The sequence below is a fragment of the Grammomys surdaster genome, unplaced genomic scaffold (assembly GCF_004785775.1).
Source record: "Grammomys surdaster isolate TR1022 unplaced genomic scaffold, NIH_TR_1.0 126187, whole genome shotgun sequence".
Lineage (NCBI taxonomy): Eukaryota > Metazoa > Chordata > Mammalia > Rodentia > Muridae > Grammomys > Grammomys surdaster.
Window position 1 is genome coordinate 3,900,499 of NW_021620993.1, and position 25,881 is coordinate 3,926,379.

The 25,881-nt window shown below is 47.8% G+C and overlaps 1 protein-coding gene across 1 annotated transcript in view; it reads right to left on the bottom strand.

The window, feature by feature from the left end:
- The window catches only part of Afap1 (actin filament associated protein 1), a 109,818-nt gene that overhangs the window by 51,658 nt on the left and 32,279 nt on the right, over positions 1-25,881 (bottom strand). The window contains exons 2-6 of the mRNA XM_028758103.1: positions 15,778-15,906; positions 15,324-15,418; positions 6,420-6,528; positions 3,477-3,688; positions 673-852 (exon numbers count right to left, since the gene is read on the bottom strand). Of these exons, the coding sequence (XP_028613936.1) occupies positions 673-852; positions 3,477-3,688; positions 6,420-6,528; positions 15,324-15,418; positions 15,778-15,904 (723 nt within the window). The 5' untranslated portion in view covers positions 15,905-15,906. The remainder of the gene's footprint in view (positions 1-672; positions 853-3,476; positions 3,689-6,419; positions 6,529-15,323; positions 15,419-15,777; positions 15,907-25,881) is intronic.

Here is a 25,881-nt window from a genome sequence, read left to right on the forward strand (position 1 = left end):
AGAAGCCAGACCAAAGGGGAGAAAGGGACAGAGAGAAGCCAGACCAAAGAGGAGAAAGGGACAGAGAGAAGCCAGACCAAAGAGGAATAAGGAAGGGGTGGACAGCACAAAGTGAGAAGGTCTCACATTTAAATATTGTTTCTGGGAATGGAAAACGGGTTAAAGCAGTACTAAAAACAATAACAACAGGACAGATGGACAGCCTCCTGGGATAGACAGCTACCTGCAGTTGGGCGTCAGGTGAGTGGGAATTCTACCAATGAGTGTTAATTATCAAAACTAACAAGGGCTGGAAAGAGCACTCTGTTGTTCAAGGCTAAGACTCCAGCCAAAGCTTCAAAACAAACAAGGATAACAAAAGAGAAGTCTCAGTGGGTAAAGGCATTTACTACCAAGTCTGACAAGTTAGGTGTAATCCCAGAGGCCCGCACCATGGGTAGAGGGATAGAAAACCAGTTTTCACAAGGTGTCCTCTGATCTCTGCATGTCGGCCACGCCAAGTGTACATGCATGTATGTGTATGCATATGTGTATGGGGTGGGGCAACATTAACATGTAATTTAGCTATTAAAAAAGACAAAGCTCCTAATCAGTTTGTCTGGGTTTTAGACAACTTATCAATGAAATGAACCTGGAAGTGAAGGTGTCTCAGCACCATGTCACATGGCCTACCTTCAGCCACTGCTCAGCTTGTTCCTTGCTCTGGACGGCGAGAACCAGAGGGTCTGTGCCTTGCTGGGTGATTTTCAGCTCGTGTTTCTTCTTCTTGCTGTCTCTTGGGATGTACGTGATGCTGCAGCCCTGCAGCGGCAGCTCCATCTGAGGCTGCTGGTCCTTGGAACTTTTATAGCACTGCGTGGAACACAACAGACCCATTAATGCCTTGAGGACAGGTGACCAGAAACAATGAGAAAACCTAGCATAACCAAACCTCTAGTGCTAGCCAGGCTTCAGGGGGTGTGGCTCAGCAGCCAGCTAACAGGTGTGACACACACACACTCTGCTGCCTACCCACGCTCCTTCTACAGCTGCCACACACAGGTGTGTGTTAACTCAGCTGAGGCCTATGGAATGTCTAAGACATGACTGACCAGACACTGATCTATCTCGTGTTCTACTGGAGCATCGTCACAACATTACATGTATGTTCATATGAATATGACACACATGAAGGGATTATTAGATTTGTTGCAACTGCATAGACCTACTGTGGGCAGACGGGGTAATAATGAAGATGCTTGGAGCTGGTGAAATGGCTTGGCACTTAATGCACACAGCTCTTGCAGAGACCTTAAACTCAGTTCCTAGCATCCATACCAGTCGGCTGTAACTCTACCACCTGTAACTCATACACGACCACCTGTAACTCTAGTACTGTCTGGAGACCCTGGAAGAGGCAAAAGCACTAGATACAGGCAGACCTCGGGAAGAAAAGGCGACTTGGCCTCAGAGTCCATTCGATGGAGACAATTCTCTCAGTGCTACCCATCAGCTAGGGAACAGGTACTTCAGTGAGTGGGCAGAGTGTTTGGCGGTGACTGGGTGGGTGTAGAATTGCCTGAGCATGGAAAAAAAAGGTCTAGAGATGGAGTCAATAAAGTAGGTAGTGTGACACCCACAGGAGGCCAGGCAAGATGCTCCAGGAAAGAAAAGTATGCTTTCTCTCATCTGAGTAGTTGAACCATGTGTTATTTATGAAGGAAGATAACACACACACACACACACACACACACACAGAGAAAGAGAGAGAGAGAGAGAGAGAGAGAGAGAGAGAGAGAGAGAGCACCACCAACAACAACAATAATTATTACTACTACTATTTTAAGCCAAATGTGGTAGTACTTGCCTATAATCTCATCATTCAGGAGATGGAAGAGGAAGGATTGAGAGTTCAAGACTAGCCTGGGCTACATAGTGAATTTGAGGCTAACCTGAGCTATCTAGCAAGACATAACAAAGTCATAACAAAGCCAAAATCAAATAAAAGGCCAAGTTTCATCTTGCATTTTGTCTTGCATGGTGTTTCCCCTCGTTTTCTATTTATTCCTTCAACAATTAAACTAGTCTCTATGGAAGCTATCACCATCACAGAACAGGGAGAGGGATCTCACTGTAGAAAAAAGCAGGGGAGGAGGAAGAGGAGCAACGGGTGTGAGATCAGGAACCTGGGCCGCAAACTGCTGACTCTGCATCAGCCCTACCACTGCCTGCACTGGAAATAAACTGCTCTTTTTCATGAGAGTGGAGTGCATTTTAAATCATTGTATATAGCATATCACCATCTTGCAGCGATTGCATCAGATTATAAATAAGGGCTATGTTAATATTTTTCATGCTTTAAAATCCCTGATGGCATCATTTTTGGCATATTCTATATTTGGAAGAAATTCAGGCCACACATGTGGAAAAAATATGCACTTCGTTTAAAAAGGCTGAGCAAAAGGAGAAGGAGAAGGAGGAGGAGGAAGAAGAGGAGAAAGAGGAAGAGGAGGAGGAGGAGGAGGAGGAGGAGGAGGAGGAGAAGGAGGAGAAGGAGAAGGAGAAGGAGAAGGAGAAGGAGAAGGAGAAGGAGAAGGAGAAGGAGAAGGAGAAGGAGAAGGAGAAGGAGAAGGAGAAGAAGAAGAAGAAGAAGAAGAAGAAGAAGAAGAAGAAGAAGAAGAAGAAGAAGAAGATATAATGACCTAAGAGCCTACGCAAGTAAGACACCCATAATATAATTCACTGGGGGCATGGTCTCCCTTACAGCGTTATCTGTAGGGAAAGAGGAACTCAGATTTTCTACTTTAATGACTCACTTGTGAGCAATTGTTTCCTGAGGTTAATTTGAAAGACAAAAGGCAAAAAACTTACAGTAAAGCTCCTGACCCAGTGACCAGCCTTGGTTTCTGCAGGAAACAGGTTTAGGGGGTGGGGGTGGGAATGCAGTCCCCCAGGCTCTTCTCCTTGGAGCCCCCAAGGGAACAGTACCTGTGGCCAGAGTTCTACTTCTACACCCTGCTGCTTCTGGATGTACTCTACCTTCCTGTTCTGCCTCAAGAAACAAAAACAAACAAACAAACAAACAAACAAAAAACCCAACAACTTCTTTTTGGAAAGCTTTTGACTTTTCCAAAAGAATGTCTTTTCCCTCTGCGCTCCCAGAGGCGCCTCCACAGGCTCTGGCCTCAGCTGTGACCTGGCTGGGAGGAATTTACTGACTCACTACAAATGAGAAAGTCTATCTTGCAGCTTCTGGCAAGTCTCAACACTGCTCATTTCCACTGACACAAGCCACAGGCCCAGCAGGGTGGAAGGACTTGGGTGTGGGGGAACCATGAGCTCTCCCTGAAGAGGTGCCAGCCTGGCTGGGCTGGGCAGGGCCCCTGGCTCTCCACGAGATCCCGTCGCTTGCCTCCCCGTGGTAGCATCTGCATGTACCAGCTGTGGTCCTGTACTTCAGACTGCCAATGGCGGCAGGGCCCCGCTGGGCTCCTCACCAGCAGCTTGGTGTCTTTGATGACACAGAGCAGCTTGGTCCACTGGCCGAAGCGTTTCTTGCGCAGCAGGAAGGCGCAGATCTTGGCGTCTTTCACCAGGTCCATAGAGGCTTCCTCTGACGGCCACTGATGCCGAGTTTTCTTCCCCTTCCCATCTTCTTCCTCTTCATCATATGACTCATAGGAACTGCTCATAGCCTCAGAGTCATAATCTGTGGAGGATCAAGGGGTAGAGGTGAGAGGCTGACCTCCCAACTCACCTCACCTGGCCTCATTTCTAGCCACTGTGGGCTTCAGTGAGAAAGAGCTTCCGCCCTGGCCCTGAGGAGGAAACCTGCACAAGTCAGGCACTGAGAACTCATCAAAACGCTTCACATGCAACGACTAAAACATTGAGATTTATTTTTTAAAACCTCTAGATTCTTTCACATCAACAGGATGATGTCACCCCGATGGCCACATTAGCTGCACTCTGCCTTGGGTGGCCACTCAGGAACCTTGTCCGCGCACAGTCCTCTGCTCCTCTTTATCTGGCCTCAATTAAATGCCTCCCAAGTCTTCCTGCTGACACTGCCACCCACAGACCCTTCAGAACACGTGGAATCCACCAGAGGCCACCTCGTCCCACTGGCTCACCTTGAATCTGGTCGGGATTTGTCCCATCTCTCTGAGGGAAGCAATCTCAGTCAAGGACTCCTCAGCTTTTGTGTTACACTTTCTCCACACATAGCCTGCTCTCTCTCCCCCTGGGCTCTCTGCACACACCCCAAGCTGCCCCTATCTCCTTCCTCTCTGCTTATGACTCCCTCTGGCCAGTCCCATGGGCTCGAGATTTTCTGGTACTCGCATGCTGAGGTCTTCAGGCTAACATGACTGCATCTGGAGATGGCGCTTTGGGGTTACAATTCACATGAAATCTGTTACCAATACGGCTACGACCATAAGTGTAGAGTCTTAATCCGATGGGAGTGGTGAGAGGGATAAGGGGAAAAAAGAGGGAAGAAGGAGAGAGAGGAGGGGGTGAGGACACATCCAGAGGGCACATCTCTAAGACAGGCCATCTGTAAGATAAACCACTGGTAAGGTAAGCCCAAAACTCCAGCATTTCTCAAGAATTTCAGCATTCCAGCCTCAGGGCTGAGGGTGATTTGAGGCAGCAGCCTGAGGAGGACAATACCACACTGTGTCAAAGGCCCTTGTGATGCACTGCACACACCCTAAAAGACTCCTCATTGCACTCAGGTCAGCTCTTCACACCAAGCTGTGAGCCCAGGGAAGGGAGCACCCTGTGACTTGTGGTAGCTCTCCCAGCACCTAATGAAGTTGCAGGAACAGGGCGGATAGTCACTTGCAAATAGATCCTTCAGTGGGACAGTGGCACATTCAGGCATTGAGGTGGCTGGGAGGAGGGGTAACAGACACAGCACCTGAGGGAGTGGTAACCTGAGAGTGTGGAGCTGGGACTCTACAGAGGGTGTGAGGCCTGCCAGTCCGAGAAGTGCTGAGGACGCAGACAGGAGGGATACAGTAGAATGACAATCAGGCCAGGCTCCTGCCATCTTCAGACCAGCAGCCTTTCTCTCTCCTCTCTCCCCTCCTACACACCAACACGTGGCTGTTCCCAATGTCTGCGTCTGCCTAACACCCCCTATTTACATGGCAGCCTCAAAGAAATATTTCAACCTTCATTTTTAGAAAAGTTAAGGAACTAAGCCTTGAACTCCCCGTTTTCACCTATGGTTCAGAGGCCCCAAGGCCTATGACTGCGTGGATATCATACAGCAAGGCAAAGACAGAAGGGGAGGGCTCTGTCCCAAGGGGCGGGGGTGGGAGGGGAAGCATACCATCTAGAGAGGCTCATGCTGTCACAGACGGGACCTAGGAGCCAGAAATGCCAGACATTGAGAGAATGAGATTGTCACCTAGTCACTGGAGAAGCTGCTGGCAGCCATCCACAGGTCTAAGAAAAGTGCTATAAGCAAATGCACCCTGGGAAACCAGTTTCCAGAATATATGGCCACTTGGTGTTGGCAAGTTGTGGAAGCCAGTGAGCAGCACTGTTAGCCTGTGCTCTACTCTGCCCTAGGAGCCTGTCACAAAGACTGTACACTGACACTTACAATGTTTTAAACAACTATTTTGCAGAGGCATGTGTGCAGTGGTACACGCACGGAGACTAGAAGAAACCTGGGGGTCCACCATGTGGGTCCTGGCGATCAAATTCAGATCATCAGATTTGAGAACAAGCGCCCTACATTGACACGTTTTACACTCTTTCTAATGAGTAGGTGCTTGACAGTGGAGGAGTTTAGAACTGAGCACAGAAACCCGGGAGGCCAAGGCTTGAAGCAGCAACCTGCTGAGAGGTAACCACGCCTGTAGCATCAGTAACGAAATCTGAATCCCAGGGGCAGTTAGAGAAGGTCGGCTTCTGTGTGTCAGTGTACATCTCAGTTTAAAAGGAGGATTACTGAGGTCAGCATCAGGAGCCAGGGGATCAGTACTTCAGCAGAAATTGTTCAGTAAAGCCTGCCCTCTCCACCACAAAAGAGAAGCCTGCACCTAACAGGCATTCTGGCAGAAACCTCAACCTACAGGGCAGTGCTCTGTGGAGACCAAGAGAGAACAGGGGATGGGGGGTGGGGGGGTGGGAGGGGGAGATACACGAATGCACTACAGAACCTTTTCTCTCCGACCTCAGAGAATCACATCATCTACCACACCTGGCTCTGTGGCTCCAGGCATCCCTGAGCCAGACTCCCCAGAAGCTGGAAGAAAGGATTCTGAGGGTCTTAGCCTTTCCCCAGGCCCCTCCTGTATTCATTGCCTTCCTTAGGTCCCAGATACATTGCTCCGACATTTCTGTGGTGATGTTCAGCCCCGCCTCCTCCACACCCAGTGCCTTGGCTCACTACCATTCCTGGGAATGAAGGGACCACTCACTTGAGGTGATGTACTCTGGAGCTTTTCCAGGACTCAGCGGCACGGCTTCCTCATAGTAACCCTCTGGGAGAGAGGATGTCGGTAAAGGCGGAGGCCCACTGTCAGGAGGCTAAAGGCAAAAGGAAAACAATGCTGGATTAGAGTGGCTGCTGGAAATTCAAGGTCACCAGGACCTGCACCACATTTCCTGCTCATGTCCATCCCCCAGCCTCACCCTGGCTGGTCATAGACTACTCAGCTCCCACTGGTAGCTGTAAGGAGTCCTACCTTCACACGGAGGGGCAGGGGAGGCATCTCATCTGACTACTATTGGCATACACTGTGAGCCATCAGAAGCCTGTCCCCCAAATCCATCTGGGCTGAATTGCACCTGCCTTCTGAGCCCCTCTCCAGCAGAGACAGGGTCTGTGTGCTCCTCTTTATCCTCATAGTGTTCCCCTAATACACTCCATGGCCAAGTCCCCCCTACAGATAGCATCAAGGAAAGAAAAAGTGTGTGCCATTCCCAGGTATTCCTCTCAATACTGGGCTGGGGCTAAAGCAATGCAGGCCTACAAGCCACTCCTGGCCTGCCACTCTTTGGCAGCAGTGTCTGTTCTTAACTTAAGCCATTCCATCAGATTCTCTACAAATTCAGACCCTGCAACAACCATTAGAGGTAGAAGTCCCTTAGCCTCAGCCCAAACCAAATCCTACCAGGCTGCAAGATGCAGTTTTTCCTCAACTTTCCTGACAACTAATCCATGCCAGCCTCTTTTCTAACATCCGTGGGACATTGCTGGTCATTCCCCTTGCTGGTCATTCCCCTTGCTGGTCCTTCTGCCACTAGAAAAGGACAAAGGGAATGAGGTCTGATGCACCAGGGCCCCTGCTTCCTGCCTGGCAATGCACCATGGGAGTAGGAAGGCTAGCGGAGAGCCTCATACTATACAGAGACAGAGAGCAAGGCCCAGAGTGTAAAGCATGCTGCTCAAAATCAGACTTGTTCCTGCCATGGTTGGGTTTTCAGACATCCTGGCATCTACTAAAGACCTTTTTAAATGTTCACTCCCCCTCTGTGCATAGCTAATTCACACTATCTATGGTCTGTAAATAACCAGGAAGTGACAGGATAGAAGTGACAAGCTCCATCCTGCCCGAACACTGCTCCACTGACATCATGGGCTTTGCTTTTATTCTTATGCAAACCCTCCAGAATGTGACTCCATCATTTTCCCTAACTCTAAGTCCAGAAAGTCCTTTGTGAGTGACTAATGGCCACTGTACACCCATCCTGCTTCCTCCTCCTGCAGCTGGAGAGAGGCTCGATTCCCACTTCAGCTAGCTGAGTGCTATTACCCAACCGTCCAGTCCTGTTCCCTGCAGAAAACAGCTTCCATTCCCTCCTATCCCTGCCTTGTTCCCTGGTGGTCACCATCTACCTACATGTTAAAGGACCAGCTTTGTAGGCAGCCAGCACTCACTGGAGGGGATGTACTCCTGAGCTATCCCAGGGCCCATGCTGGCTCATCCAAGGCCTTTCTGTCCTCTTCAGAGGACTGTCCTAAGAAGAGACTTGATGTGCTATGTTTGGCACCGGGTAAAGCTAAACATTCAGTCTGGAATCAGAGGCTGCTTGGAGAAGCCATTTGATTCACTGAGTGCTTAACAGTGGAAGAGAAAGCAGGGAATCTACCTTCCTCGGAGTGTTGGGAAACTGACTGCTCACACCTTTGACTGGAGCTAAGTCCCTGTAAGTATCCAGGTCAGGCCTCCCTCCAGGGAGTTGTGAATAGGGAAGAGGGGAAAAGGCTAGTGTGTACTGAGGGGTTTGTGAACAGACACAGTCAAGCCACCAAGGAAATAGCCTGCAGTGAGAGACACCTTAGACCTCAGGATTTCATCTCTAAAAACACAACAGAAAGGTCCTTGGGGCCAATGAGAGAAAACAAGCTCAAGAAAGCAAATGTTCTGGAAAAATATAAACAACCATCAGAAGAATAATTCTGGCCAATAAAACCACCCAGCAGGTAAAGGGGCCTGGAAGGCATCTTGGTCTGCTTTCTATTGTGTGATAAACACCATGGCCAAAAGTAACTTTGGGAAGTGGCTTATTACATCTGACAGCCTACAGTTTACCATGAAGAAAAGGCAGGGCAGGAGCCTGAGGGCAGCAGCTGACTCAGAGGCCCTGAAGGAAGGCTGCTTAGTGCCTTGCTCCACACAGCTTGCTCAGCCTGCTTTATACTTCCCAGGCCCTCGTACCCAGGAGTGGCACCTGGGAAGGCTGGGACCTTCCATTTCAGTCATTAATCAAGGAGGCTTGCCTACAAGCTGATCTTCTCAACTGAGGTGCCGCCTTCCCAGGTGACCACAGCTGTGTCAAGTTTACAACAAAATCAACTACAAAACCCTAACCAGGCCGCTGTGCAAGTCAGACAACCTGAGTATGATCCCCAGAACCCCAGAGGAGAGACTTTGTCTTTTGATTTCCCCATACATGCTGAGGCATGTCTGCTACACTCACACACAAAAATAATAATAAATAGAAATTAATAGGTTTTGTTTTTAAAAAAAAAAAAAAAAGAATGCTCAGATGTGCCACCACACACAGCAGCGCAGCCTGGAGCCACTGACTTGAAAAACCCCAGTCAGCACCGCTAAGTGAAAGAACACTGTGGCCCCACTCCTTTCTAGATTTCTTGAGTATCTCTGCTAAAGATGGCTGCTCACCAAAAGTGTTAACACAAAGTTGCCTTTCTTACCTGTATCTGCATAGATTACATTTTTAATACTTACCACTTTTTAAAAAAAAATATTTCATTTTTGACAGTGTGTGGGCATGTCCTGTGACACATGCATACCTGTGTGTGTCATACATGTCCGTGCCTGCAGAGAGAACAGGACATGGACCTGAGCTAGAGTTACAGGTGGATGAGCCCCTCTGTAGCACCATTGTGACGTTGAGCAGAGAAGGGCTGTCGGAGTGGGGAGGGAGACTAGAGTCCTTATCACCACATCCAGACTTCTTGCTTCCTAAGGAGATGCACACCTCCACACCCCCATCTTACCCAATGCCATTACACCCAAACACTCTCCCCACAGTTGGAGCTCTGCCCCCTCACCATCCCCCTGCCTATGGCATAACCTCAGATATCACAGAGGTCTTTGTATAGGAAACACTAGAGAAGCCCCCAAACTAACTGTAGCTGAGAAACCACGTTCTGACTCCAATTCTACACATCCAGGGATGCATCCATATTGCTTTCCTGGCTCCAGAAAATCAACCTATTTAGAGTTAACAGACAACAATTAGACCCTCTGAAATAAGAAAATCAGGGTTCTGGTGAGATCTGCCCTACACCAGCCACAGGGATGCTAGGCAGCACAGAGCACACACGACAAAGTCTGAGCTTTCCTGGCCAAGGGGATTAGAATTTGGGAGGCTTTTTCCCCATGGGCTATAAAACTGAAGATAGATAGATAGATAGATAGATAGATAGATAGATAGATAGATAGATAGATGTTTTCATCCTAACACTAAGAATTTCAATCTTGGCATAGAGTCCTTAGACAGAGCTCACTGTTCCACCCACTCTCTGATCTGCATGCAACAGTGACTACCCAGCAAGACCCAGCACGCACTGTCTTTGCTTTCTCAGCCTTAACCTATGACAGTGAAGAAGCAGAGCCATCAGAAGACAGCACCAGAGTAGAGAAGCAGAGGAGACTGCAGGAGTGGAGTCCAGGTGCATGCCTAAAATTCCACAGGGTGAATGCAAGAGAAAGATGCCACCAGACCACATCGAAGCGGCATGATGAGATTCTGGAGAAAGACAGGAGATGAAGAGGAATGTGGGGTCACGTGTCTATGCAGAGACTTAGTAGCTCCGGGCCTGACCCTATGGCTTCCAATGTCTAACTTTAATACATCACCACAAAGCATTCTCTAATCCCATCTGTCAGACAACAAAACAAAACAACAAAAAAGGTGTCACGGGGATTCAGCAACCAACTGAGCACGTAAGAATGGCTAAGAAAGTGGGGTGTGGTGACAACACCAGGCAGGGGAAGGTAGATCTCTGTGAGTCAGGTTATAAGCTATCAAAACCCACACTCAGTGAAACATTTCCCTTAGCAAGGATGCCTCGCCACCCCCCCCAAACTTTCTCAAACAGCACCACCAACTGGGGGCAGAGTGTTCAAATACCAGAGCTGTGGTGGTTTGTATAGGAATGGCCCTATAGGCCCATAGATCAGAATGCTTGGTCATTAAGGAGTGGCACTAGGAGGTGTGACCTAGTGGAGTGGGTGTGGGTCAAGCCAGGCCTAGTAGCTCTCACTCTCTTCTGCCAATCCAGATTTAGAACTCATAGCTACCTCTCCAGCACCATGACTGCCTATGTGCCACCATGCTTCCCGTCAGGACAAAACCAGACTAAACCTCTGAACTGTAAACCAGCCCCAATTAAATGTTTCCCTTTCTAAGAGTTGTTATGGTCATGGTGTCTCTTCATAGCAGTAAAACATTAACCAAGACACCAGCATATAGGGGACATTCTCATCCAAATCACAGAACCCATGCTGAGCAGTGGTGTTGTGAGGACAGAAGCAGAAAGAGATCATCACAGGAACTGGCTTCAGAGCTGAGGCAGGCATCAGTCAACACCACACACATGGGGAATCCATTTCCAGTGGAGCACCCACTAGTCCAAACTGCTCAGCTCTTTGCAAACCAAGTACAACTAGCCCAAGAGCTGTCCTGAAAGCATAGCTCTTCACAGAACTGGTTCGATTTCACCTATGCCTGCTTTGGTCCATAGCTCCCCTGAGAGCGACATCATGAGTACCAACCACGCTGCACATCCTGGTGCTCACAGGGCTTCCCATGCCCCCAAGCTCACTTCACAACCCCCAATCCCTCGGGAGCATTAGCACTAGCTGATGAAGCACGCTCATCGTGCACAAGGCTCACCCTTGTGCACCCTGGGCGGCAGGCGTGTTCACTTGGGAGCAATTTGAGAACAGTCAGACATTCCCTTGGTTTCTGAGAGCAGCATCTATGTTACAGAGCTGACCCTTGGCCAACATTAGTGAGCAATGTAAAAGAACAAAAGAAAGAAGCTGGGTGTGGTGGCAGCACATACTTTTAATACCAGCACTGGGGAGGCAGAGGCAGGCAGATTTCTGTGAGTTTGAAGCCAGCCTGGTCTATATTGTGAGCCTGTCTGAAAAAGAAGGAAGGAAGGAAGGAAGGAAGGAAGGAAGGAAGGAAGGAAGGAAGGAAGGAAGGAAGGAAGGAAACATAAGCCATCTTTGAATGTTTTAATTTTAATTTACTTGACAAATGACAAGAGATAGTAACTTCAGAAAGCTGGTGTATCAGGACAACTCAACCATAAGGAATGTACAGATAATTCTTATTTAAACAATCTTAAGTAGTAATGAATTTCACTTCTGTAGCTGGGGTAAAATATCCTGATAAAAAACAACATAGAGAAGAAAGGGTTTTCATTTGGCTTCAACTCAATTCCAGTTCATCACTGGGGGGAGTCAAGACTGCCTGCCTGCTCCTTCTTTAGCCCCAGCATGATCTGCACACACAGATTCTTAGTCAAAATATCACTCCACTGGCCCCTGGCCCAATTCCTGATCAAGCCCTTGCTTGTCTCCGAAATACAGCTGGAATCTCCACTGTCCTAATTCTCCCGCCTTCTAAGCCCTGGCTGAACGGCCCAGTAAGCAATGAGCATCCAATGGCTTTCCAGCAGAAAATTCCAAAGTCTTCAGATTCTTCCCGAAAAGCAACATGGTCATTTTATTGCAGCAACAAGTATTTATAGCAACAGACAGAAGGCGGTATTCGATGCTACAAGCCACAAAAAGACAAAAACCAGAGCACAATATCAGTTTGCAAACATGGGAAATAATTGTAGCTGGTGTAAGTCACAGACGCTGTGCTGTGATCTTTGTTCTTTTTTTTTCCCATCAGTGAGCAGGACACAGAAGCCAGAGAAACCCTTCCCCCACTAAATCGACCATTGTGTTTATTACCACAACAGAAAGCAAACTAGGACAGACGCCATGTTTTCTCAGGATAAGCTCACAGTTCTCACCCGTCAGCCTGTCCAGGACTACAGCCTCCTCTGGGCATTACCTACTCAAATCCTAGGATCTACCACTCACATGGTTCTGGGTACATCTGGCTCACTCTTGGGTTTGTGCCTTCATTTGGGGGCCCCTCTGCCCAGTGTGGTCTCCTTCCCAGGCCATCCTTACAAGAAGCAAATTCACCACAAAGTCAGCCTTCAAAATCAATGGTGCCAGCCCAAAAGCCCGAATTTACTGACTGACTAGCTCACTTGATAAACTCATTCTTCACTAAAAACCCCAGGAAAGACAGGCATGATGAAGTACAACTGTGATCTCAAAACTGGGAGGTAGAGGCAGGGGGGGTACAAATTCCAGTCTAGCCTGGCATATACAACTAATTCCAAGTCAGCCTAGACTACACACAGAGAGACCTGTCTCCTTACTACCCTCAAAAAGCCCTCATAAAAAGGAAGAAGGAAGGAAGGAAGGAAGGAAGGAAGGGAGGAAGGAAGGAAGGAGGAAACATAAGCCAACTTCGAATGCTTTAATTTTAATTTACTTGATAATCTTAAGAAGTAATGAGTAACATATAGTAAGTAGTCGAGTGCCTTGGCCAATTGCTTAACTGCCATAGTTGCCACAGATATTTTCCAGTTCCTCTGCAAAATGACCAGACTGGTGGCCACACAATGTTATATGCTCATGGCCAGCAGGCTCTTCTCTAAGTATTGACCAACTAACTTGTCACAGGGTAAACTAGACCAGAAGGAAAGTCCACAGAAATGAAAATGGTACAAAGTGCTGACCCTTCAGTGAGGATTCTTATTCTGAAAACAGACATCCAAAGGGCTCCTCTGTCCCTCTAGGTGGCCCTGAAGGATGTGTACTCCAGGAAAGTCCAGCTGGAGGCTGTGCAGGAGACGCCATGTAACCCCTACCACCTCCACCATTCTCCTGCCTGCTTCTAGGTATACATTCCTCTCCCTCAATTCTGAGATACTCCCAAGACACAACATGTTGACAATGGAATAGAAGGTACCAAAACAATCTTAACAATCTTTATGGCTGGTCTGCCACAAAATGCCATGGGTTCAAGACTAGTCTAGAGCAAACCATTTAAATCCATTAATTTCCATCCAGTTCATATTTTGCAAAAACAATTTACCAGTAGAAAGTACTCATGTTGTTGAATGAAATACTTTTGGAATATGATTTCATGTAACTAAAAATAGCAAATGATATAATAATAATTAATAATAATATAGCGAAAAGTTTCTATAACAGGAAAGGAAAATAAACCAATGTTTAAAAATAAGCTTATGGCCTTGGCAAGATGGATCCACAGATGAAGACAACACCCTCAAGCCTGATGACCCGAATGAGATCCCACATGGAATGAGAAAACTGACTCCTCCTACAAAGAGTCCTCTGACCTCCACACCCTCCTCATGGCACATGGAAGTGCTGGAGCCCGACTAGGGGACAAGCTCAAGCCTGACAGGGAACCAGCTGCAGGCTGGCCATGCCAGAAAACAATTCCTGCCTTCCCTGCTTATCAATAACCCCCAGGAAGTCACACATCCTCACAACCTTCTTCCAAAAATTGACAGCCACACTCTTCACATGCCCTAGAGTAGAGATCCTCAACCTTCTAACATTGCGACCCTTTAATTAATACACTTCCTCATTTTGTGGTGACCCCAACCATAAAATTATTTTGCTACTTCATTACCATAATTTGGTACTACCATGAATTGTAATATAACTGGATTTTCTGATGGTCATAGATGACCCCCCATGAAAGGTTCGTTTGACTCCCCCCGCCCCAGGGGCGTTGACCCATAGGTTGAGAACCACTGCTATAAAGCGTTGAACAGTTTTTAAAAGCCATGCCATGAGGATTACATAAAATAACAGCTGTCCCCCCATCTGTGGTTAACACATTCTACAGTCTTAGTTGTCTCTAATCAATCAAAAGCATGATGTGGAAAGTTCTATAAATAACCACCAAGTTTGAAATCCCTTTCACTACAGCACACTGTTACAATTACAGCTTTATTAGTGGTATTCATTCTTGCCATTAACATCTCACGCTGCCCAATCACAGACTGAGCCTTTCAATGTCCGTCCCAACAGAAGAAAGGAAAGCTGGAGAAAGGCAGAGTACTGTGCAAGAGGCACCATGGACAAGAGGCCACAGCATGACGGACAGACAGGGCTGTGGAGACAGATGAGGCATAACTCTGCCTCTTCCACTTCAGACCCCAACCTGACAAAGCGGATCAGGAGAGCAGCCGAGTGACTACTTTGCCCACATCTGAATGAATCCAGTTCTCCCGATCGAGCAAGCTGCAGAATATAAAGCTACAGGAAGAGCTGGTGGGAGACAGCAAGGCATACGAGGGCATCTCCAGTTTAAAAACTATACCAGAAAGAGGCCCCTGAACCCATCTGAAATACATCAACTCAACTGAAACGAACATTTCTGTAGTGTGCACATTTTTTTCTCTCTTGAGAAAAAAAAATTTACCCTGGAACACAGCAATGGATGTCAGAGGTCACACAGAAAGCGGGTAGAATCCTCAGGCTCCTTGGACAAGATTCTGACTGCCGACTCCTCCTTACCTGTCCTAACAGATTTCCAAGAACCTGTGTTTCCAGGATCTGCAGAGAAACAGGAGCTCCTTCTGTTATTAGCAGCTTCGGGACCCTAGGAACACACTCCAAGGAGCATCTTGGGCACAGAGAAGCCTCTCACCACTGACTTCTATCACAGGCCTGACAGGCACAAGAGAAGCCCAAGCCTCCCGTGGTAGGTGGATGTCAACTCACCAGCCATGGCTGAGGGATCTCTGGCAGAGGCATCTGTGGTGGTGCTGGCAGGTTGTTGGCTTCTGCCTTCTGAGCATGGTCCTTCACTTCAAAGCCTATAGGGATTAAGCAAAACCAGAGATCTGGGGGAGGAGGAGGAGACCAGGAGTAGCCTTTTCTGAACCCTCTGGAGAATGATGCAAATATTTATCCTCTCTGATCTTTTACAACAATCCTGCAAACGGGTGGTGGGGGTGTCATGGTTCTCCGCTTAACTGTGAAAGGTCTACCTGAGACCAGACCAGACAGCAAGGAGAGAGAGGGAGGAGACTGAAGGAAGAATTCATGGAGGGGATAGTGTCAGAGGATATACTGGAAGAGAACAAATGAATACAGTTTAGAAATAGGTGGGTTAAAGAGGATTTGGAAGCCTAGGAATCTGGACCAAGGATGCCCTGCAGCCTGTGAGACTCACCCTTGGATGACTGCAGTCGAAGCAGGATGTTGGTAAGCACTGCCTTTTTCTCTCTGACAGTTGATGTGAGGTACTCATGGTCAAGGAGCTCCAGAAAGAGGCGGAGTTCAACTATTAACTCTTCCATTGCTGGAAAGAAAGGAGAGAGGAGAGGGGGGGTCGTCAGGTTGAGGGTTTGCAGATGACATAATAGGAGTGTGAGCATAACTTCAGTGGTTCATGTTCAGTCCGATCACGGGATGAAGTATTCTACATTTTAACACAGGAAGCAAGAATGCTAAGCCAGGGTCATTGCAGACTAGTGATCTTCCTAACACACTCACGGCTCCTTCATCCTTACTCCGAGGCAGCAAAGCTCAACAAGAAGAGTCGGAGCCAAAGCCAACAGACAGAGTGGCTCCAAAGTAGATATCACCCCACATCAGTGGGTGATGCTGAAACTCAGTGTCCAGAAAGAGATCAGAGATTAGAACATCAGTCTTCAAATAACCACCAGCACACAGATTCCAAAGCTCATCCCCTACCTGCTCTTCTGAGCTCCATCCATCACCAGGATGACAGAGATACTGTCCACACCGCAGTAAGAATACTAGGTGTCAGGGCAGCCAAGATTCCAGTTCAGGTGGTGACCTCCCTCATGTCTTTCCCGCTCAAATGATGGCAGACATTGACATTTTGCATGAGACCGGAATGCAGGGTTGTATCAACAACTCTTAACTGATGATGTGAGCCACAGGGCAGTCTGAAACCCTTTGCAGTGTTGGCAGGTCCACAATAGTTTCCCAACAGTCAGACCCTCTCTTCCCGCTGCTGTGATGATGCGGCAAATAAATACAAGGGCGAAACGGCATGCACGAACACATCCAGCCCTGGCACCCAGGCTCAAGCACTGGCACAAAAGATTCAAGTACTAGCACCTAGTCTCAAGCACAGGCACAAAGCTTCAAGTACTGGCAGCTAGCCTTAAGCACTGGCACCAAGCTTCAGGTACTGGCACCTAGCCTCAAGCACTGGCACCTAACTTCATTAGAGGCATGGTGTTCTCCACAGCTGAGAGCCACTCCTCCTGAAGAGTGCCCTTGACACATCCCTGACATTACTCAGGGAGTAAAAACTACTACTTTTATCAAGTCTCAACCCTTAAGACTGGCCCTTTCCTCTGCTGTAGCTCTCGAAGCCCTTCTGCAGATAGCAGCATGCTGGTCTGGAGAAGGAGCCACACAGCCTGGAGCCACTTGTGCCACCTGACTTGAATGAACAAGTACAGCTACAACCATTCATTCATGCTCTCTCTTTCCTCCTCAGCCACCAGCCAGAGCCTCCTGTTTGCTGGACACGGCACAGAGCTACACCCCAAAGAACTCAGAAACAAACTAATTACATTCATCACTTCTAAGGAAACAGCTGAAAGGGGTTTTTTGTTTTTTGGTTTTTTTTTTTAAATGATCTTTTGGAAGTCCCATTAAGTATTTTGGAGTCTGTGTCAGTCAGTGTGAGCCCGAGAGCCCCCGACACTATACTTCCCAACAAGGTCAAGAGTGACTCTGAGAAACATCAGTTGGGGGTACTGCAAATGCCACCTAGACACAGTGAAAGATCCATACAGCTCTGGTACTACACAGCAAGTGTGAGCAACAGACCCATCTAAGATGCCAAAGGATCTGACATCATCTGTCTCCTGTGTGCCAGAGCCAGACATCATCAGAAACAGCAGTATTGCTTACAGTGCAAACAAAGTGGTCACCATTTTTCTGCAGAGGCCACTAAAACCCCATCCTTCCTGGCTACCTATCCAAGTGAGGGTACTTCCACCCTAAAGATGCTTTCCCCTCAGTCTGAACATAGACAAGAATCCAGCTGTCTTCCTGATGCCAAACATGCCAGCAAAAGTATCCAGCAATGTCTCTTTCTACTTGTCTTGTTTTGGTAAATGAAGATATTTTCATAAACTATCTAATACATATTAATATGTAATGTTGACTGTTGTTTCCTAAGTTAACAAATATCTTTAGACTGCTAGCTCTGGACCAGTGACATGGCCCAGTGGGTAAAGCCTCATCAACTGGTGAGAACAGCCTTGTTCTTTGCTTGCCTCCGGAAACCTAAAACACAGTTCACACAGAAAGCACTGGAATGTCACTGCAGGAATGACATAGGACATTAATTGACAGGTCTTATAGGAAAGGCAAACTGTGCCTACCCAACCATGTCACTGTGAGGGCAGTTGGCATCTTGCTCAGCTCACAGTAAGTACTTGGTTTATCTGTGTTATCTCTAAAACACCAGGGCATAGGGGACATAGTACTTTACAGGGACAACAGTCAGGGCTCATGATGAAGGGAGACTGGGCTGGAATAGCTAGGGGGCACGAGTGAAGCAAGAGTCCCACTGTGACCTGGAGATGCCACCTGCGCATGGCAGTGGGAAGGGAGAGTAATTTAAATGACTCCTAGGCAAACACTGAGAAGACTCCTCTCAGAACACAGATGCTAAACACCTGCACACCTGCAGGCCACAAGGCCTGCCGTGCTCACTGGGAGGGGCAATGGTCTGGAGGGACAGGGGAATGGGAATGCCCATGCTTGCTGGAGCCACCCTACTTCCACCTGAGGCAGACACTGCTTCACCTTCTAGAAGCAGTTACAGAGGTCCTGGGCAAAGCCACTGACAGAAATCAAACCCTAACCAGGAGTCACAGCGGGCAGGCTGGGGAGGGACCCTTCCAATTCTCCTCTCATACACTGAATTCTGCTCTCCATGGAGGAGGCATCAACTCCTCTGAGACAGCATTCAAAGAACCCCTCCGCAGCAACACAGAAGGGCTAGCCTAGCATCACAGTCTAATCCTTCAAGACTAACCTTCCAGCTGAGCTCAGCTCCAGTCCTAGCTTGCTTGCTTTCCTGCTGCTGTGATAAACACCATGATCATAAGCAACTCGAGGAGGAAAGGGTTTATTTCATCTTCTGCCTTCCAGCCCATCACCAAGGGAAGCCAAGGAGAGAACTGATGACCAAGGAGGAACCCTGCTTACCCACTCGCTCTCTTTGGCTTACCCAGCTAATCTTTCTTATACAGCCTGGGTTCACCTGCCTAGGGATGGCACCTCCCACCCACGGTGGACTGGGCCCTCTCCTCCCACCTCAATTAGCAAGTAAGGAAAAGCCCCGTAGACATGGGCAAGGGCCAATCTGATCTGGGCAACTAATTCTTCAGTTGAGGTTGTTTTCCTTCAAGGATTAAAAGTGTGGCTCAAGGCCGCAGTTCGCTCTCCCTGAGGGACTCTGGTCCAAGGACTGCACACACACTAATGGCCTCCTAATACCTGAGCATTTTTTCATGCTCTTTTCTCATTGGTTCTTCATGATCTTATCATCTCCAAAACAGGTGACAGAAATGAGATAGGAACTGCAGGTGCCCGGCCTGTGGCAGCAGGCTGAGGAGGAAATCTCTGCGCAGGGAGCCCCTCCCTTGTCAGCCCTGACATCCAGCACCCCATGCTGGATGGAATGTCAATCACTAAACACAGACTGCGGCCAAGGACAAGAATTGCTAATAACCTCCTCACAAAAAATTCCCCCAAATACCCTCATTCCATCCTACTGACACTGTACCAAGAGGAAGTCTGTTCCCCCACCCCCACCCCCCGCAGGAGTCAGTCTGCAGTCAGGAACCACAGTGTTCATCTCTCTGCAGCAATGTCTAGCACAGTGTCAACAGGCACCTGCTCTGTGTGGTCAACCAATTCACTAGGGAGTTTCTGGTTTCCTTAACAGGCAGGATCCTTGAGATGAGTCTTAAAAAGAAAATTCCAGAAATATTTAAAAAAAAATGCTGTCCCTGAATAGTAACTGCATCTTCTGTGACATCTTTAGAATGGAAGAAAAGTGAGGCAGAAGGCCAGCTCCTACAGGGCCCCTTGGGCAGCTACCACACCAGGCAGGGCCTTGTTTGCTGGAGCTCACTCTTGGGCACATACTGAAGGGACTCAGCACTCCAGCAGCAAGGAAGTGAAGCAGCCACCACCCCAGTGCGGCCATGCATATTTTCCCTTATAGGGTTACAGTTCAGACTCCTCCAGCAGATTCTTCCAAACACTTCCCCTGGCCTCAGCAGATAATCTAAGGAGGCGGCTTAAAGGTTGGTCTCTGAGTTCCCAGAAGTAGCAGCTGAGGTTTGAGGCTGCTGCATTGTTAAGTTTCCCTCAGCAAGAAAGCATCTGATGGTCTTAATAACTGAGCCGGTCATCATCTGGGAGGCTGGGTGACTGTAGACATGATTATTTAACCTGTGCTGTCTGAATCTGAAGTCAGCTGCCCCGCTGGCAGCTGGGAAGACCCAGAGGCTGTAAATAGGATTCTCAGCCCAGATACTAGTGGGAGCCTAACCTGAATTTCTTCTTAGCAAGCTCCTGTATCAACACAAACAGTGACAATTTGCTGGGTTTCTGGAAGATGCTGCAAGAATCTTGGAAATATCCATCCATGCCAGGAAGAAAAGTCTTTAAGAGCATGGGAATGGTTCTGAGCATCATCTTTGCCGACTGAGTTAGAGGCAGGTTAGGAGGAGTTCCCAAGGATAGGTTTGAAAATTCCCAGAACCCATCCTTTCCAGAACCTGTGATGACCCTTGAAGTTAGATTCATTCAAGGGAGTCCCGAGAGAAAACATCCTTCCAAGAGAAACCCTTGGTTTGTAGGAAGCTAAGGCAGGCAGGATCTGGGTGTGAGTTTTGCTGTCTGAGCGCGAGTCATCGACAGCATCACAGGGCAGGGGCTCCCGGTTCACATGTAGAGCCCACGGAAAGGAAGTTCTCAGGTCACTCAGAAGAGTTCAGATGTGACACAGGGAGCACTATATCCCCACCCCACCTACATCAGTCCAGTTTAATTCACCTCAATTTAATTAGCCAGTTGTTGGGCACTAAGTTCACAAGGATGTATTCAAAACTTAAAGAGAAGTAAGATCCAATCCTAGACATTCTTGCTCCCACACTCCAGAGCCATGCACAACACAGGGGACCAGAGCACCAGGAACAGGTGTGGCAAACGATTTTTGGTCTTGTCTTTGTCTTTTAAGAAAAAGTGGTCTTGACTTCTCTCCATTTTGAAAAGATAATTCCAGAATGAGCATTGAGGTAGAGCCAGGATGGTGAAAGCCAAGGTGAGGGGAAGAGACGATTACTAACAGTAACCTAAAGGCAGAGGGAGGCGCTATGTTGCTTTTTTCTGTTTCCATTCTCATGTGTGTGGATGTGTGCATGTATGTGGGCACACATGTGTGGGGCTGTGTGCATGTGTGAGTTTATGTAGACGTGGTCTCATCCTTGATTGATCTCCACCTTATTCATTGTGCCAGGGTCTGTTAATGAAACCCACACCTCACCTACATAGATAACCTCACCAGCAATTTAGTCTGGGAACCCATTTCTCCACCTTCCCAGGCTGGAATTAAAGGTGGCTGCCACACCTACCTGGCCTTTACCTGGGCTCTGGGGATCCTAACTCAGGTCCTCACATCCGTGGAGGGAGTGCTTTAACCACTGAAGCATCTCCACGGCCCTGGGAAGGGCATGTTTGTGCTTCATTCATTGTAAGAAAATGTGAACATTTCATAAGTAGAAACTCATTGTGGAAATATCTGGGTACCACGAAGGGCACAGTGGACAGTGATGAGAAAATAAACACAGTGCCATATTACCCAAGTAAAGAAATAAGCAAACAATGTGCATTCATGCGCACGCGCGCGCGCGCACACACACACACACACACACACACACACACACACACACACCAGAGTCTTGAAAACTATGAAAAAGTCAGTGGGCCAGAGTATGGATCAGTGCCAGAGCTTGTCTCAAATGCTCCAGGTCCTGGGATCAGTAGCCAGCACCACAAAAAAAACAAACACAAAAAGCCTACAGTTCTATGTCGGTTTTTCGAGATCATTTTTGCTGTGATTACTTAAGGTAAGTGAATCAAGTTTGAAAAAAGTCATCTACATAGTGTTGCAAACTCTTCAGATGAAAGCCAAACCAACTGAAACAGAAACTGGATGGCAGTCACCTTCAGGGAGCGCTGATGAGGGTTGTGCCAAGCAAGCTATTCTATTTCAAGGAACATGGTTCCTAGTTCTGCACTTACTAGGGAAAGTAGCTTTCACATACCTTGGCAATGCCCCAGTTTCCCTGGATTTTTAGATACAGAGTGGCTTGTGTCATCTCTGGCTAATAGTGATATAGTTGGATTCGTTGTTACACTATTTGTTTTCATGACAAAAAATAGTTATTAATTTCAGGAAAACTTTGCTCCAGTGAAAAAATTTTGAATTTCCAAAATCAAAGTTACAATCTTAAGAATCAAGTAGTTTACCATAAATGCTTTACATTATGGGTCACGTAAATGCACCAAGAACTTCACATCAAATCCCCCAGATGAGTCACACAACCCTGGCAGTCTCACTCCTACGCCAGGTGAGGTCAGGTCCCATCTGACCTGGCATGGCCACTAGCCAGTGAGTCCTTAGCCCCATCTTTCCAATGTCAGCAAGGAAAGAACCTAACAGTCAGACAGTGGGCAAGATGGGGAGGGCATCAGTTACAAGCTCATGGGGCAGTGTGGACCACAGTGTGTCAAGGAATCCAGACATCTTCTGTCAATCATAACAAAGCCACCACAAACTCTCACATCTGAGCACATAACATATAAACTCAGAAAAGACTAGAGAGGGAAGCATAAAACACCTAGGAGAAGACATAATTTTAGCCTCGGGTTTCCATCAACACCAAAAGTACCAATATATGTTTTTTAAAAAAAGAACTCTTCAAAGAAATTATTTTTCTAAATGAGAGTACATAGAATGGATGTGTCAGACAAAGTGTTTCTGTCAGCACCCTGAACACCAAGAACATACAACAAAGGCAACAACAAACAGGCCAAGGAGCTATTACATTTGACCATGAAGTCACAAATGTCACTGAATGAGTAGGAAGACTCTGCAGTCACTCATCCAGATGCACAAACCAACCACCATGGCATTCACCAGCTGACTAAAGTTTAAATGACAAAAACACATTTCTTCAGTGGGAGGGGATGTGGAACCTTATCCCACCCCTAATCCTCAAAGGACAGTGTAACAGCATCCTAAAGTTAAAGATGTCCTCACCACATTCCCAGAAACCCATACCCACAGATTTACAGAAGACACACTACTGAAGACAACTACACAAAACCACCAAAACCCAAGCCCAAACTAAAGGACCATTAACAATGCCAGAGATAAATGTATTACACTGTGTTCAGTCCAGAGTAACCCTCAGTAATAAAAAGAAATAAAGTATGCACATATAAAACCCAGGTAAATCTCTCAAAAGAGCTACAAGTAGGGAACACCCAACCATAAAGCAAATGAAATCCCGGAGCCAGCAATTGCACCTGGTTAGGCACAAAGCCAATCAGGGCTAACCCAAATCAGGATGTGAGAGGTTGGCCCTCTGACTCCAGGGCTAGGGATGAGCTCTAAACTCAAGAGACTGGGTCCCTGTGAGCCACAGTAGCAGAGATCTGGAGAAAGGCAACAGGTTAAGGTGATCAGGATAAGTACAAAAACACTATTTTATCTGGTAGTATGAGATCTGCATAAATAAACGTTTAAGAAAAGGCTACTGGTTGGCAGCAATAAATAAATTAGGAGCAGGGATAGGGAGAGCTTGCTTGGCTTCCCACAGGCTCTACCTTCCTGTATCAAGGAAGGAAGGGCCCCTAACCACCACCACCACTCAGGGCATGCCATTCACCACTCGAGACATGGGGTTCTTCCAAGCAGAGGGAATGAGAAAATACACATGCAAACACAAAGAAAAGCATGGAGCCAAATAAAACAATAGTAAGTGGACTTTCTCATCTTAGTGGTGAGAAAAAAATGAAGTTTAGAGAGGCCAGCAGCTCACACAGATCGAAACAACAGGAGTCATCAGCCCAAACCAGTTTTGTCTTCATCCAAAGATTCCAAGATCCTGATGAAATACAGCTGGCCAGGTCAGGGAAGAGGTCAGGAATGCACAGAGCACTGGCCCACAGGGTGCACCATTTGGAGGGAGGAAGAGCCTTGGGCATGGTGTATGCTACAGAGGTCAGGTGCTAGTAGGGTATTACTTCCTTTGTGATCCTTTCAAATCCGGATGACTAGCTTCCGTCACAGTGACAAGGCTTCTAAGTCTCAGGGACAACCAGGACATGTGTCCAGTGCATCATGCTATGGTTGTAACCATGCAGACACTAATGGCTAGGGATATAAGCATGTTCAACGGCACAAGGCTCAATGATGGCATAAAGAACTACTCACATTCTCTATTCCTGTAGGGACACGGCAGATGGGCACAGTGGCCCTGGCACCACCTCTAAACATAGGGAAAATGACAGCAAAAGCCACCAGGAGAAATAAATGAGCAATCCTGCATCCTGCCAGCCTGTGCCACAGCCCCTGTGCTAAACCCACCTACTGCTGGCACCACCTGACTACTGGGACAGTAGGCTCCGTGCAGGAGGAACTCTGGCTGGCAACTTCCACAGACTCTCTGCCATCTCCAAGGGGGACATCCAGAGCTCAAAGACACCCAGACAGCTAGCTGGATCCAACCTGATCCTGTGACTCTCCGCTACTTTATTAAATAAAAAGCCTACCCTAATTAAGTTCTTAAAACTGCAACTTTGGGGACTGTTGAAATGGTTCCACGAGTCAAGGCATCTGTCACCAAGTTGAATGACCTAGCTTCCATCTCCAGGACCCAAATGTAGAAGGAGAAAACTAACTACTGCAAGTTGTGCTGACCTCCACATAAGAGGTGGCATGACACAAGATGAGTCCACACTTCTTTGCACCCTTTTGCACGGTTCCATAATGGTCTGACGCATGATCATAAAGAACTACTCGTTCTCTCCATCCCTGTAGGGACAGGGCAGATGGGCACGATTCGCCCAGATGTCCACTTTCTATCAGGAACATAACATCAGGTCGTGTTGGGAAGACACTAGCTGCCTTCCAAACTCTGTGCAGGCTAAGTAAACACTTCCACTGTACAAAGCCAAGGCAAAGGCATGGGCAGCATGGGCCCTAAGAAGAATAGACCAGGAGAGAAGGGGCCATCAGAGAGGGGCCACCTCCATTTCTACTCCACACCCACCCAATGGAATATCCCACCCAGACCCACCGCTGGGTTATTCGTAAACCAATATCAAAGCTTCCCTGCATCTGCTCTGAGCTCAGAGAAATAAAACTCCAAAAAGGAGGGCCTGAAACCCAGGGCAAAGCACACCATTCTGATGCCGTGGAAGCACTGGGATGGTAGCACAGACTCCAAAAGAAATACAGCCTGGGGGCACTGGGAAGCCTGCCAGTGGTGACGGTGATGGCAGCTTTCTCAAAGGGCCTGCACCAGGCCTTTACAGGAAGTCCATCCCTCATAAATCTCAGCACCTTCTCCACACTGGCCCTGCAATCCAGCTGTCTATAGAGCCTGAAGCTGGGCTTCTGTATCCTGGCTCCTCTCATCTAGTCATCAGAAGACACTGAGGCCAGGGACTGTGCCATCAAGTCTCTTCTGTCAGCTAGAAGAAAAAGCCTCAGGGCTCCCGACAGCAGGCCTGAGACAGCCTAAAAGCTCCAAGGAGAAAGGGCCATGGCTCTCCAGGGAGTGGAGGCTGAAAGGCTGGCATCTGTCTCTCCTCCTGGATCCCCTGGCAGATGGTTTTTCCCCCTGAGCATGTGGGAACAGGAGGCAAGGCGGTGGGCACCTTGAGCTGGGTAACATATGCCAGGGTGTTAATGGAAGCAAATTAAAAGCAAGGCTTGTCTCACAAGCTGTGCTTCGGGGGCTGAAGCTGCCATGCTCGCAGGATGGGCAAGAGCCAGGTTCCTCTGGGATGTGAGACTCGGGGCCCTAGACGTTCTGCTTAAAGCTCTTTGGTAGTCTTGAGTGTGTTCTGTAAAGCCAGGGCTGCTAGAGGTATAACTGTGCATGTTATTTTTTTAAGAGTCCTGTGTGGAGCTTGGCACAGTCTTTGACAAAGATAAAGCCCTCAACAAATCCTGGCAACTGCCACTTTCATT